Below are 15,098 nucleotides of genomic sequence, written 5' to 3'. Positions count from 1 at the left end.
CAAAATATTTCCACTGAAGTAAGCAGTGCATTCATAAATTTCATTTAAACAAAGTGGCTAGCCAAGGAATCAGAGACAAACATCAACTCTTATCTCTAACCTTAACATCTGCCTCACTCCTCAATTGACTTCTCAAACTTTTATAACTGGAGATGTAAACAGCAGTCAAAAAACCCAGTAACCTCATATTTCCTAAAGTTATTGGGTCAGGAATTACTATAAAGCTAGTCAATGTTCACACTTAATAATATTTAACATATCTTTTAACAATGGAGAGGACTTAGCCATGACCTGGGAGTTACTATCCAAGGCAACTGTGCTACTTGGAATGAGGAGAACATGTTATTAGATCAGAATTATGGCCAGGCATGGTGGCTCATGCCTTTCATCCCAGCACTTGGAGAAGTGGTGGTGGGAGGATTGCTTGAGCTCAGGAGTTTGACACCAGCCTGGGCAACACTGTGATACCTTGTCGCTATTAAAAAATAAAAAAAAAAAGCCCAGCGTGGTGGCACATGCCTGTAGCCCCAGCTACTCAGGAGCTGAGGCGGGAGAACTGCTCCAGCCTGGGGAGATAAAGGCTGCCGTGAGCACACACTGCACTCCAGCCTGGGTGATAGAGTGAGACTCTGTCTCCAAAATAAATAAATAAATAAATAAATAAGGAAACAATCATTTTCTCCTATCCTTCCTACTTGTTCAGTCTAAAGATTCTTTTTAACATGGGGCCTAACCATAAAATTTAAGATCTGAGGGCCTCTAACCAACTAGGTAGACACAGGAAATATACCCAGTATGTCTACATGTCGATTATGTAAATTTGCATAATTTCACTTATCTACATATGATGAAATGTACATTCGATGTAGACAGGTAGCAAAAAGCAAAAGACTATCAAAAACTAGAAACAATTATACCATAGCATATTAAAAAAACACAGAAATAAAAAGACAGTCTCATATTCTGAAATATTTAAATTTGGCTTAGAAAGACTATGTTTAACAATTTATTGCAGCCTAGTGGGTTTTATGCTAAGACTCATATGACAATGACATCTCATATAATTTCCTCCTTTAAGTATCCTCTCCCCATAACATACTCCTCTCCACTCCAAAACAAGCCCTCCAAACTACTCCCATACACACTCTAATTATATTTTAATATATATGCCTTTCCATTTTAATCATATTATAATTTAAATGAAATTCTTACTCAAAGGGCATAGTAAGCACTTATAAGCTGTGTGACTCTGAAGTTACTTAACCTCTCTGAATCTCAATATTCTCGTCCATAAATTGGAAAAAGTAATACCTAATAGGCAGAACTATCAGGAGGATTACAGATGATGACGCGTAAAGCAATATTAATGCCTTAACAGAGCAGACATCTAAAAATGGTTGTGATTATCATGGGAAGAAGCATAATGCAATGAACAGTGAGAATGACAGGACTGCTCACAAAAGGAAAGAAAACAAACAAAACTTGAAAGAATTTGGAAGAAGATAACTAAAAAAATTTTTTTAGAGACAAATGAAGACCCACAACATTGGATGTGTGTGTGTGTGTGTGTGTGTGTGTGTGTGTGTGTTTGAGACAGTGTATTGCTCTGTCATTCAGGCTGGAGTACAGTGGCACAAACATGGCTCACTGTAGCCTCAACCTCTTGGGCTCAAGCCATCCTCCCACCTCAGCCCACCAAGTAGCTGGGACAACAGGAGTGTGCACCACGCCTGGCTAATTTTTGTATTTTTTTGGTAGAGACGGTTTTGACATGTTGCCCAAGCTGGTCTCAAACTCTTGAGCTCAAGCAATCCACCTGCCTCAGCTTCCCGAAGTGCTGAGATTACAGGCATGAACCACTGTGCCCTGCCTGGAAGTATATTTCTCCAGGATACTGCAATTAGGGTTTTCTATGGCAGAGCTATAATGTCAATAGAGAAATTAATGGAAATTTTCAGTTTGTAAAATACTACTCCTTGTGAAGAAAGAATTTTGAAACTTGCCTAAATTTTCCAGTCACTGCAAACATTAAGAAATAATCTACCTCCTGGCTGGGCGCGGTGGCTCACGCCTGTAATCCCAGCACTTTGGGAGGCCGAGGGGAGCGGATCATGAGGTCAGGAGATCAAGACCATCCTGGCCAACATGGTGAAACCCTGTCTCTACTAAAAATACAAAAATTAGCTGGGTGTGGTGACACAAGCCTGTAATCCCAGCTACTCAGGAGGCTGAGGCAGGAGAATCACTTGAACCAGGGAGTCACAGGTTGCCGTGAGCTGAGATTGCACCACTGCACTCCAGCCTGGTGGCAGAGTGAGACTCTGTCTTGAAAAAAAAAAAAAAAAAAAAGAAATAATCTACATCCTAATCATTGGACTAATAAACAGAAATAGCAACTTTTTTTTCTGTTTCAGTGCTTATTCTTCAAGTACAACAGAAGTGGATTAATCACAATCCTTGTTTTGGACTATCACTGGCCTTAAATAGCCCAACTGTACTTACTTAGCACTTGAATAAGTTACTAGTAATATGCTAAGCACTCCTGATTCTGCTGCCCACACATATGCTAGAAGAGCAGTATTATTCTTGAACCCAGATCTTCTTGTGGGTTGGCCAAGACAGCTGCCTTTGGAGACTTTATCAGTGCAAATAGGAGCCTACTGGTTAATTGAGCCATTCAAACTTCAGAGAGTTACAGGTAATGAAAGTCTAGAATGTTTAATTGGAAAACTCATACCATGATTATTTGTACAGTATCAGTTAACGAAGGTAAGTTTAACTTTTAATTATTTCAATTAAGTTATTTCTAGAAGGGTTACTTAGAGAATTTCCTTATCTGTTCCATTAGTTAGAAAACATGGATTCCAAGTGGGGCAATGTATAACGGGTGAAAGACTTAATGGTTTATATAATTAAACTGTTCTTTTTCACCATTATTCAAATTTTGAGGGAACATTTATACACGGTTGAACAATCATATCTGATACAAGGATAGTACTGCCAAACCTAAAAGGGAAAAAGAAAATTATCTGACCAAGTGATTCACTGAAACTTACTCTCATCAGCTCATATTTTTGGAGATAATCAAATTTCTATTTATGAAGAATTTCAATTATTTAGAAAATACCTCCTCAAAAAACCAGATACCAAACATTCCACCAAAATTTCTCTCCTAACACCTCAGTAAATCTTTGCTTCTGTGCTAGCTGAAAGCTTTCTCCTCAATAGCAGCTTTGGCCACCATCATGAGCCACAATTTATAAATATCCAGAATTAGTCATTCATTTGCCTTGCTTTAGAAACCATGTGGACCCCCAAAAGAGTTCTTTAAGCTAATGTAAGTATGTACTTCAAAAACAAAAAGCAATCTAGTTAGTTTAATTTACTCTAGTAAATTAGATATTTTATCTGCCATAACTATAATATAGCCTGCAATCCCCACGATAATGAATACTTCTTTTGTTTTTCGAATTAAGAGCTAAACATCATGTTATGTGCATTTAAACCTTTGGAAACATAACTGTTGATGAAACAGTTTACTGAAATAATCATTGTTGATTAGAATTTGCTCAACATTACCTCTTGGAAATATCTGCAGAGGCTCTATTAATTGTCCATTTACTTGCTGTTCCATTACTGTGGAATAATACTGCAAAGAGATTATAGAAAGAGATTACTCAGTAAGGTATGAATACTGGAACAGACACTTATGAGTTGTTTTAATTCACAGTACTTTTGTAAATTGCTGGTATATACATATCAGCCTTGAGAATACTTTTCCCCTACCGGCACATCAAAATGACTATAGTGAATATTTAGGATTGAAAGTCCAGTGTGTTAGCCTTCACCCTGGCATTTATCTTTAAGAGTAAAAGTGTTGATTAAGACTTTATATTAGTATTTAAGAAATATTTGAAAATGATATATATTTAGACGACACATAAAGCATTTTAGTGGAATTTCCCAAATTGCCTCTTGCTCTTTTTCCCTGGATTTTGCAAAGCAAAATGAAGAAGCTTCACATTGGGCTTGGACCTACATGCCAGTTAATCAAACATTATTCAATTTGTGTATAAAATGCACAGATAATGGAAATCGAAATCACAGAGACTGTGGAAATAGCAAAATACAACCCATCCAAAGATGACAGGATTAACATGATAAAAAGGTAGCCTAGTTTCAAACAAACATACCTTTTATGCTTTAGCCTTATAAACACTTTAGTACGGATCAAATTGCACTGTAAAATTCTGCACACAAAAAATAAAGTTCTAAGTGAAAAAGCTTTCACACTCCTTAGTAAACACAAATTATTCAGTAGGTGGTACTGTGGTTTGATTACCACTCCGCTAATTTGTGAGCATATGTCCACCTAACTTGGAGATGGCTTCTGTGCTCTCACATCTTATAATGCTCGACAAATAACAAAGTGATGTTCCTAGTGGAAAAATATCCACAATGAAAACTGCTGATTTTATGTTTTGAGGGGCTGTCAAAGAGCAGAACATCCTTTTCATCCTCACTGTTTCTATATTAAAAACATGTGCATATTATTTCAATACGATATGTTTAGGAAATCCCTCCTTGATTACCATTGTTTGCTAACATTCTTTAAAAGTTTATTTTTTTAGAAGATATCACATATATCTTCCTATTGCTTTTATGTACATTAAAATTATTACAAGAGCAAGGGTTTTTTTTTTTTCCTCTTGAAAATAAAGGGGAGCTATAAAATGCCACATCATTTTGGGAATCACAAGTTAATACATCTAAGGCTGTTCGCACTAATAACAAATGAAGTGAAGGTGGATGTTGGATAGCTATGCACTGATATAAGTGTACCCAGCTCTCCAAAGGGTTTCAAACTGTAAAGGAAGTGATTCTCTCCTTCTACAGACATAAAAACTTATATACATACGGCATAACATGTGAAACACTCTCTGGAATACATACTAAGGCAAATGTCTTTCAGGAGATTCTGTTCCTTAAAACCACAGAAATACAGCACTCGCCATTACTGAAACAGTGATGACAAGTAAATGAAATATCAATCATGTAGGCTGTCAACCTTTTGGGACAGCAATAACTGTTAACAAGTAGTCTGGAAAAATTGTCCGAAAATGACTTGTCCTCGGCACACAAGTATTTGAGGTTTCCATGGAAAATTAAGATGCCGGTGGCTATTTGGAACATTGCTCAGGTATTCTTTTTAATGGGAAATTTGCCGGTTATTGATCCACAGCATGTACCCCCTTGCTTCTGGAAGGCTGCAAGCAACTTTCCAATCAGTGGCTGTCAAAAAAATTACTGCCTTTTTGTACTGATACAAGACAACAGCAGTGGTGGTGTTCTCCTATAGTTAATGCTTTTCTTTAATTAACTGCTATGTACAATAGGCTAGTAATTTCAGTTACTACTTTGCCATTGTCCTAGAAATCAAGACAAATAAAATATCCTTACACTTTATCTAACAAGTTAATTATAGAGATGTCTAAAACTGGTGCTTGGGGTCAAGTTTGAAAACAAAGAACCTCAAATGTAAAGGGTCAGAACAGGTGCAATGCTTTTTTTTCCTACTATAAAACCTTGCATGCATGAAATTGACCTGTTTTCCAGCTTTATTTATTTACCTCACAGAATAAATAAATAAATAAAAATGGTTTTCCTTTCATTTTAGGTCTGTGCCAAATCAACTGGCAAACTATATACACTGGTATAATCATTGTGAGAATTTTTAAGCCATCTATAAACATCTCTCTGTACTACAATTAACACAGTCACAGTAATGATATCAAGTATGCCACTTAACAGTTTCTCTAAAGCGAGTAGTTAGGTTGTGTTTTTTGTTTTTTATATTTCCTCTAAATCCAAGTATATTTTCTCCTGCTGGACTACTGCATTTGATCTGTGTCTGTATTAATAGAGAAGCTTATGTTCCACATAGCGAAGTAATTCACCATCAAGGACATGCTGTAAAGGGAGGTAATCAAAACCACAGTGTGGGCCCTACACAACTGGCCCCTGAGGAACAGCCACCAACAAGGCACTAGGCCTAGAAACTCAGGCTACTGCCTACGGAGCATTCCCCATGGGATAAGGATAAAATGCAGGGCCATGCATGGTACCTCTTAGCACAGAGCAGTCCTGACCGGCCACCAGGACCATGCTGCTCAGTGAGATGAGCAAGGCACATGAATGAATCAGAGGGCTCAAACCCAGGAGCTTCATCACTAACTGTTGTCTCCAAGCATGTGACCTCCATGACAAAATGCTCACTGTGCCTCATGTTACTCATTTGTAAAATCAAAACGGGCTCTACCCAGAGGATAGCTGTGAGGCTCACATGGGAAAACAGAGAAGACAGCAACTAATAAACTGCAAAACAAATTGGGGTTTTCTTTTTTTTTGAGACAGAGTCTTGCTCTGTCACCCAGGCTAGAGTACAGTGGCACAATCTTGGCCCACTGCAACCTACACCTCCCAGGTTCAAGCAATTCTCCTGCCTCAGCCTCCCAAGTAGCTGGGATTACAGGCACCCACCATTGGCCCGGCTAATTTTTGTATTTTTAGTAGAGATGGGGTTTCACCATGTTGGCCAGGCTGGTCTCAAACTCCTGACCTCAGGTGATCCACCTGCCTTGGCCTCCCAAAGTGCTGGGACTACAGGCGTGAGCCACTGCACACGGCCAGCAAATTGTTTTTAGATCTGGATCTATTAGTGTCATTTCTATATACTCTTCCTTTAAAGGGATTCTCTCCAATTTTGTTCTAAATAGTGATAAAATAAGCAGAAATGACCAAAACCAAAAGAAAAGAAAAAAACAAAGAAACAAACAGCAACGACCAAAAAAACACCCCTAAACTTTGTACACTAAGATACTGAACATAATAGCTTGGACAGAAATGTAACAAAGTAACCTTCATAATATTACTTCAAGTTATCCAAATAACTTCATCTTCAGGTCTATAATCTTATCCTGGCATTTATTAGCCCTAACACAAAGCTCTGCACATAGTAGGTGTTTAATAAATATTTACTGATTGAAATGGGGTTGAATTCTAAGTCTGCCACTCATTAACTTGTGTAGCCTTCAGGAAGACATTTAACTTTATTAAACATCAGTTTCCTCCAAATGAGCATAAAAATATTTACCCTAATATATAGGGTTACTGTGAGGCTCAAAAATTAAACTGCAGCAATAAAATTAGTGAAGGCACTTGGTAAACTGTAATGCATTATTAGTGAAGAAATTTAAAAGTACACCTCCTCATATTGAAACAATATTAAGCAAACTTTCTATCTTAGAAGTGTTGCAGCACTTAAAAATGCAGAAATAATTATATAGAGTATGAAATATTGTGCCCAAACTGAATACATCAGCAGCAATTATAAAATGTGTTTTCTCCTGTTACCCCTTGCATAATCCGTTACATGCAGTAACTGCAGCGATAATCAATAAGCTAACTGGGTAAAAGATCAATCAGCTTTGCAATTGCTAATGGAATCTCCAGTACTAGACTCAGATTAGTTTCAGAGTCCCTCTGAGCTGTTCTTCAAAATTCTTCAGCCATTTTAATAAGGATGTGACAAAGTTTAGCATAGTTACCAAAAATCTAATTAATTTGAAACAGAGGGCCAGATTCAACAAGGGGATAACAAGTGCAATTTTTTGCTTTGTTTTGTTTGCAAGTTTACTACAGTGTTCATATTTGTTATAAATCTAATTCTAATGCTAATGGCACAATTCAATCAATAATTACATTTTTTTCTTCATGGAAATCTGCCATATTTTTTTTAAAAACTTGAGTTCCAAAACAGCACAGTTTAAGTTTATGAGGCACAAATTTTCTATTAAGAAAGAGAGAAGGATGGAAGCAGTGGCTCATGCCTGTAATCCCAGCACTTTGGAAGGCCAAGGCAGGCAGATCACCTGAGGTCAGGAGTTCAAGACCAGCCTGGCCAACATGGTTAAATCCTGTCTCTACTAAAAATATAAAAATTAGCCAGGCGTGGTGGTGTGCACCTGTAATCCCAGCTACTCAGGAGGCTGAGACAGAATTGCTTGAACCCAGGAGGCAGAGGTTGCAGTGAGCTGAGATCGTGCCATTGCACTCCACCCTGGGCGACACAGCAAGACTCCATCTTAAAAAAAAAAAAAAAGAAAGAAAGAAAAAAAGAAAACAGAGACATAGATAGAGAGATAGAGATAGAGGGAGAGAACTAACCCTCACTCATTGGATACCTATGTGTGTTAGGCTCAGCACTACATATCTACGTTTATTCACTTAGTTACTTACAATCCTATCCTATTCTATAAGTATCATCACCTCTATTTAACAGATGAAGCAAATGGTTTATCAGTAAACAAACAAACAAAAAAATTACTCCTTTCATCCTAGGCCATGCCATGCACTCAGGGCATAAAATGTATATTTATTGCTTACAAGTTAAGAAGTAGGTTATCTCATATTTCTCATACCTCAAAACATTTACCTAAATAGGCAGGGTTACCTGGTAGACTGCTGAGCTGGTGGAGAGCTGTGGCTTCGCTCACACCCTGTGCAAGTTAGGTTATATCCTCTGATCTTTCAGAGGCTGGCGAAGCAGTGTGAAGACATCTGTGCTGATGGGTGACCTAGGTGACCTCTGGCTCTTTCTTTGGCAACAACCACTCCCCCACTGCCCTCCCCCGCCCCGCCACCTCCATGGGTTTTCCTACTTCTCCAACCACTCCATTCGGTTTCCTGTAAGTGGTTATTACCCCATCTCTCCTTTAAATGCAGGATTTCCCCCACTGTTTTTCATTAACCTTCTCATTTTACACTCTCCTTGAGTTACTTCAGCCACTTCAAAGTTTCAACTACCAGAGGAATCACTGAGACTAATTAGGAGCTGATGAATCACAAATCTTTATTTCCAGCCCAGATTTCTCTCCTAAGTTCTGAAACATAACCAGTTGATTGTGCAGAGCCTCCTCCAATTCAACAGGTCCAAAACTGATTTCCTCTCCTATCCCCTATCAGACCCTAGACCTGTCTTCTGCTGCCTGGGTTTATGGTCTCAGGAAATACCATCACTATGACCCTGTTTCCCAAACCAGAAATCTGGAAGTAATCCAAACCATCTCTCTTCTCTTCTCCCCCGTATTTAACCACTAAATTTTATTTTATTTTATTATTATTATTATTTTTTGAGATGGAGTCTCACTCTGTCGCCCAGGCTGGAGTGCAGTGGTACGACCTCGGCTCAGTGCAACATCCACCTCCCAGGTTCAAATGATTCTCCTGTCTCAGCCTCCTGAGTAGCTGGGACTACAGGCGCCCGACACCATGCCCAGCTAATTTTTGTATTTTTAGTAGAGACGGGGTTTCCCCATGTTGGCCAGAATGGTCTCGATCTCTTTACTTCATGATTCGCCCACCTCAGCCTCCCAAAGTGCTGGGATTACAGATGTGAGCCACCGCACCTGGCTTTATTTTGTTTTTTTTTGAGATGGAGTCTTGCTCTGTCACCCAGGCTGGAGTGCAATGGTGCGATCCTGGCTCAATACAACTTCCGCCTCCTGGGTTCAAGTGATTCTCCTGCCTCAGCCTCCCGAGTAGCTGATACTACAGGTGCCCACCACCATGCCCAGCTAATTTTTGTATTTTTAGTAGAGATGAGGTTTCACCATGTTGGCCAAGCTGGTCTCAAACTCCTGACCTCACGTGATCCACCCACCTTTGCCTCCCAAAGTGCTGGGATTACAGGCATGAACCACCATGCCCGGCCTACTAAATTTTATTAACTTGACATCCTCCCCACTTCTCAAATCTGTTAACTTCTCACCAGTCCAGTGACCACTATTGTCTTTCACAAGGAACAGCCCCCTAAGTGGCTTCCATGCTTCATAAATTCTCTACCCCAAGCCACTCTTGAGAAATACTGTTATCAGAAAGGGATCTTTATCCATACCGCAAGAGACGGTTCTTGGATGTCGTGCAAGAAAGAATTTGGGGTGATTCTACAGAGTAAAGTGAAAGCAAGTTTATTAAGAAAGTAAAGGAACAAAAGAATGGCTCCACCAATAAACCCAGTCAGAGCTGGGTGTTCCCAAAAGCAAGAGGAGGAACACATCCACCTTAGGTACAATGTTTGTTTATATGTAAAATAACAAAGCAAAAAACCATATGGAGGAGATGCACTGCACTACAAGGGCTGGTGACACAGGATTATTCATCTTTGTGTAACTACTGTCTTCCACAAGAAGATATTATTATTTAAAGATATTATCTTTAAAGCAAAACTCAGAATGCTTTTGTTCTTAAGATATCAGGACATCAGGACATTTCCTGGGTCTGTTAAGTCCTGAATCTGTTTGGTAAACGCTATTAACCTGTTCCCTTAACTCTAAACATCCTGTAACTAAGAATGCCTGACTTCCTGTGGCTGCGGCCCAGCAGGTCTCAGCCTCATTTTACCTAGCTTCTATTCAAGATGGAGTCTGATATGGTTTGGATTTGTGTCCCCGCCCACAAATCTCATGTTGAATTGGAGGAGGGGTCCTGTGAGAGATGACTGGATCATGGGGGTGGATATCCCCCTTGCTGTTCTCATGATAGTGAGTGGATTCTCACGAGATCTGATGGTTTAAAAGTGTGTGGCAACTCCCGCCCCACCCTCTACCCAACTGTCTCTCCTGCCACCCTGTGAAGAAAGTACTTGCTTCCCCTTTGTCTTCTGCCATGATTGTAAGTTTCCTGAGGCCTCCCCAGCCATGCAGAACTGTGTCAATTAAACCTCTTTTCTTTATAAATTACCCAGTCTCAAATAGCTCTTTATAGCAATGTTGTTAGAGGCATTTGAACCAGAGCAACTCCATCTTGAGTGAGGGCTAGGAAAAATGAGGCTGGGACTTCCCGGGCTACATTCCCAGGAAGTTAGGTATTCCTAGGCTCTAGCTATTTATGATTAAGGGAACAGATTGATAACGTTTACTAAAGATACCCAGATTCAGGAATGTCCTGATACCCTAATATCTTGAGAACAGAAGCATTCCTAATTTTGCTTTAAACAAAATAATATCAGGCCAGGCACGGTGGCTCACGCCTGTAATCCCAGCACTTTGGCAGGCCGAGGCAGGCAGATCACAAGGTCAGGAGTTTGAGACCAGCCTGGCCAATATAGTGAAAACCCGTCTCTACTAAAAATACAAAACTTAGCTGGGCGTGGTAGCAGGTGCCTGTAGTCCCAGCTACTCAGGAGGTTGAGGCAGGAGAATCACTTGAACCCGAGAGGTGAGTTTGCAGTGAGCCAAGATCTAACCACTGCACTCCAGCCTGGGCAACAGAGCAAGACTCCGTCTCAAAAAAATAATAATAATAATAATAATATCAATTCTTGCAAAATATAGTAATTAAGAAAATGAATCCTTTATCACAAACCCTTGTAGCCGAGCACATCTCCCCATGATCCTTTTTTATCCTATACATAAACAAACATCATACGTAGGGTGGGCACATTCATCCTCCTACTTTCGGGAACGTCCTACTCTATGGAGTGAGCAGCTATTCTTTCACCACTTTACTTTTTAATAAACTTACTTTCACTTTGCACTGCGGACTCACCCTGAATTCTTTCTTGCACAAGATCCAAGAACTCTCTCTTAGGGTCTGGATTGGGACCCCTTTCCGATAACAGTATGAAAACAGACTAACAGAGTCGCTATGGCTCAAATGCCTCTGACAATATGAGATATGATCATGTCACTTCCCTGTTCCCTCAAGCTAAGGCCCTCCATGGTCTAACCCACCTTCCTCCAAGCCCCATCTCCCACCCTCTCCCCTGTCACTGTCCATACAGACTGAATCACAGGCAGCTCCTACTGACTCACCAGGCATTCTTTAAACACACTGTTCTTTCTGCCCCAAACATCCTTCCTAGTCCCCTTGTCCTAACTTACTCCACCTGGACACTGCCCTCTTCAGGAAGCCTTTTTGGTCCCCAAAGCTAGATTAGACACTTCTTGTGCTCATGGAGCACCTAATGCTTAGGTGTATTATATCATTTATCACTCCGCTTGGTAATTATGAGTTTTTCTTGTCTTCCCACACTGAACTCTGTTTCCTTTTTTGTTAATCTCCCTGACTGGACCATGAGCTCCTGGAGGGCATGAACTGTACGCTCACTGCACCCCCACCACCTTGCATAGCGCTTGGCCAGAGAACTGCTATCCAATAAACATTTGCTGCATGAAAAACTGATTGGATAAATGAGGAAACAAACCAGCGAGTGAGTGACCTCAGGCCCCAGCTCTCTATTGACTAGCTGTGTGACCTCAAGAAAGGCACACAATTGTTTATGCCTCTGTATCCTCTGCTGTAAAAATGGGGAAAAAACCTGCCTTGCTGACCTTATAAAGATGTTAAGAAGATCAAAATTAAAGGAGCTGGTATATGGGAAACCTTCTTAAAAAGTACTTGAAAAAAAAAATCTTGAAATAGGAAATGGTGCCTTGAATCTCTCATTTCCAAGTAAGAGTACATAGAAGAAACATGTTCGCAACAATAGGGTGACACAGAAACCACAAAACAAGGCGACTGAGATATCTGGACAAAGCACAGTGGTAGAATTTAACTGGTTTATTGAGGTTGAGTCAGTATCCCCTCCCTTCCCCTCAATTACTACAGTACTATAAATAATAAAGTAAATGGGTATTGTGGGGAACACTGTTTCTCTTTTGGAAGCTCAACAAGGGCAGGAACCATGCCTTGTATATTTTATTTCCTCTTATGCCAGAGGTATTAACCTGGGATCTATATGGGCTTTAGGAGATCCTTGAAGCTGGTGAAATGCTGCATTATGTGAATTTTCTGGGGGAAAAAAATAAACAACTTCCCATAGATTTTCAAAAAGGACTATGCCTTCAAAAACCTGAGAAATCACTGCCATATAGTGCCTAGCACATTACAGACAGGGCACAAATGTTTACAGGAAGAATCCAGAGAGGAACTGATATAGACATAGTAACGACTCTCATTGGTCATACCTTCCAACTTATTCAGCAGCAAGTCTCACGTACAGAGGAGATACCAGGCCTACTTATTATTCTTCCATACATTTATAACAGGAGAGTTTCTCAAATCTCTCCTTAGCATGCCTAACAGACAACATAATTGGTACAGTATTTCACTTATAAGGAATACTCATGCTGTTTTTTTCATACTAATGATAAAATTTTCAAATTCCTGTTGTCAATACTGCAAGCATACCCTATATGTAGCTCAGTCAGTAATTACAGCAATAATCAATAAACTAACCAACTATTTGCAGTCCATAGTTAATTTGTTAGTTTTCCCAGTGAAGAACTCAACAATCTTAACTCTATCAAATGGCTACAAATTCAATTATAACGCTACTCAGATGTGTCATTAGTTACACCTTCTTTCAATTATTTCTCATACTTTACATTAAGAGGCTTTTCCTTTATGATGCTGACCTCTCACAGAGCACACAACTGCCCCAGTGGTCAAAAATAACATATGAAGCCAATCTATTTTGAATATCAAATTAATAGCTACATTTACTTACCTGGCTTCAGGCTCTGACTCCTCAATAACTCATTGCTCCTGTCATGAGGAGACTACAATGTGTACAAGCTCTTCCTTAAAAGACTTGACCGAGGGTCCACATATGGTCACAGATTGATTAGATGATGAGAAAGAAAATCACAATGTGAAGGTCAACAGGGACCAACTCTGGGCCCTATTTATAGGCTCATGTATAGGCTCATTTATAGGCTCATGTCCTATAGAAGTTTGGGCAGCCAATAGCAGATGAAATTCAAATTGGCTAAGTTTAAGGTAATATGTGTTGGCAGAAGGAGTTTAAATTTGTATTTCAGCAACAGGCCCAAAATTTATGGGATCCTCTCAGCTGAAACTTTCAGAGTTATTACCTTGGTTAGCTTGGGGTAGTGTCCACACTGACCTTTCACCTGATTTTTAGGCTGTAGCAATTCTGCTATTCCTCTTAAAGTAGAAGTTTTAATAGCAGCTTCAGGGAACCTGCCACTTAAATAAAACAGGACTATCAGGCCATGCAGACAGCAAGCCAAATGAGACATTTTGTTATAAATAGGCTAAGCGGAACCCTCCACAGAGATGGAACTGAACTGGGAGCAGAGCCATATAAATGACAAAATGTTGGTGGTCCAAACCTCCTATTCCAGTGGTCCCCAGAGTGCCCTGGTGCCACCAAGACTGAGGCCTACTCGTGCTTATCTTTTCCTTTGCTTCCAAGAGCCACATAATAAATCCCTCGTTCTGATGCAAACTTGAATATGCTTCTGCTCCTTGCTACCAAACAGGCTCCAACATAGATCACAACAGGGGCTAAAAGGGGTCACTACACTTTTATCACTATTTCAAAGGCATCCAAGTGTTCCAAACAGAGAAGATAATTAAAATAATCTGTCTCTGGAAAAAAGTTTTCTTTTTTGACTAGGATAAGAAAACAAAACAAAAACCTTACTTACAGCTTGCAGCATGTCATTATTTGAGTAAATAAACAAATCCCCAAAACAATTTATTTCCTTCAGTTTCCCTTTCTCATTCTTTTCACCATTTCTCCACCTTCTCTGAAGAATATACTGTGTAATCAGTTGTTTGGATAAATTGCATTGAATTAGGGGACTAACAACTCATTGAAAGCTGAACTGATTTTGCCACCTGCAAAGTTAAGTTCAAAGTAGAACCTATTTAATATGTGGCATATTTGAAAGCACCATGTGGAAAATGAGCTTCTAACCTCTTTGTTCTTTAAAGAAAACTTCCTAATAGCTAAGGCCCTGATGCTATTAAATATTCAACTTCTAAATGACAACGAATTTGGTAAACAAGGTAAAACACAGCCTTGTAGGTAAGGACAAAACCTTTAAACCTTCAGACGCCCATAGAGTTTTGTTTTTTGTTTTTTGTTTTTTGTTTTTGAGACGGAGTCTCTCTCTGTCGCCCAGGCTGGAGTGCAGTGGTGTGATCTCGGCTGACTGCAACCTCTGCCTCCCGGGTTCAAGCAATTCTCCTGCCTCAGCCTCCCGAGTAGCTGGGACTACAGGCGC

At 39.7% G+C, this 15,098-nt stretch overlaps 1 protein-coding gene across 2 annotated transcripts in view; it reads right to left on the bottom strand.

Moving 5' to 3' along the window:
* The window catches only part of MAP2K5 (mitogen-activated protein kinase kinase 5), a 263,443-nt gene that overhangs the window by 222,674 nt on the left and 25,671 nt on the right, over positions 1-15,098 (bottom strand). For both annotated transcript variants that reach the window (XM_001174814.6, XM_001174812.7), the window contains exon 4: positions 3,580-3,649. In XM_001174814.6, coding sequence (XP_001174814.1) covers positions 3,580-3,649 — 70 coding nt within the window. The remainder of the gene's footprint in view (positions 1-3,579; positions 3,650-15,098) is intronic.

Source organism: Pan troglodytes, chromosome 16, assembly GCF_028858775.2.
Source record: "Pan troglodytes isolate AG18354 chromosome 16, NHGRI_mPanTro3-v2.0_pri, whole genome shotgun sequence".
Lineage (NCBI taxonomy): Eukaryota > Metazoa > Chordata > Mammalia > Primates > Hominidae > Pan > Pan troglodytes.
The sequence above is the reverse complement of the archived record's forward strand: the minus strand, read 5'-3'. Positions and strand labels throughout refer to the sequence as shown.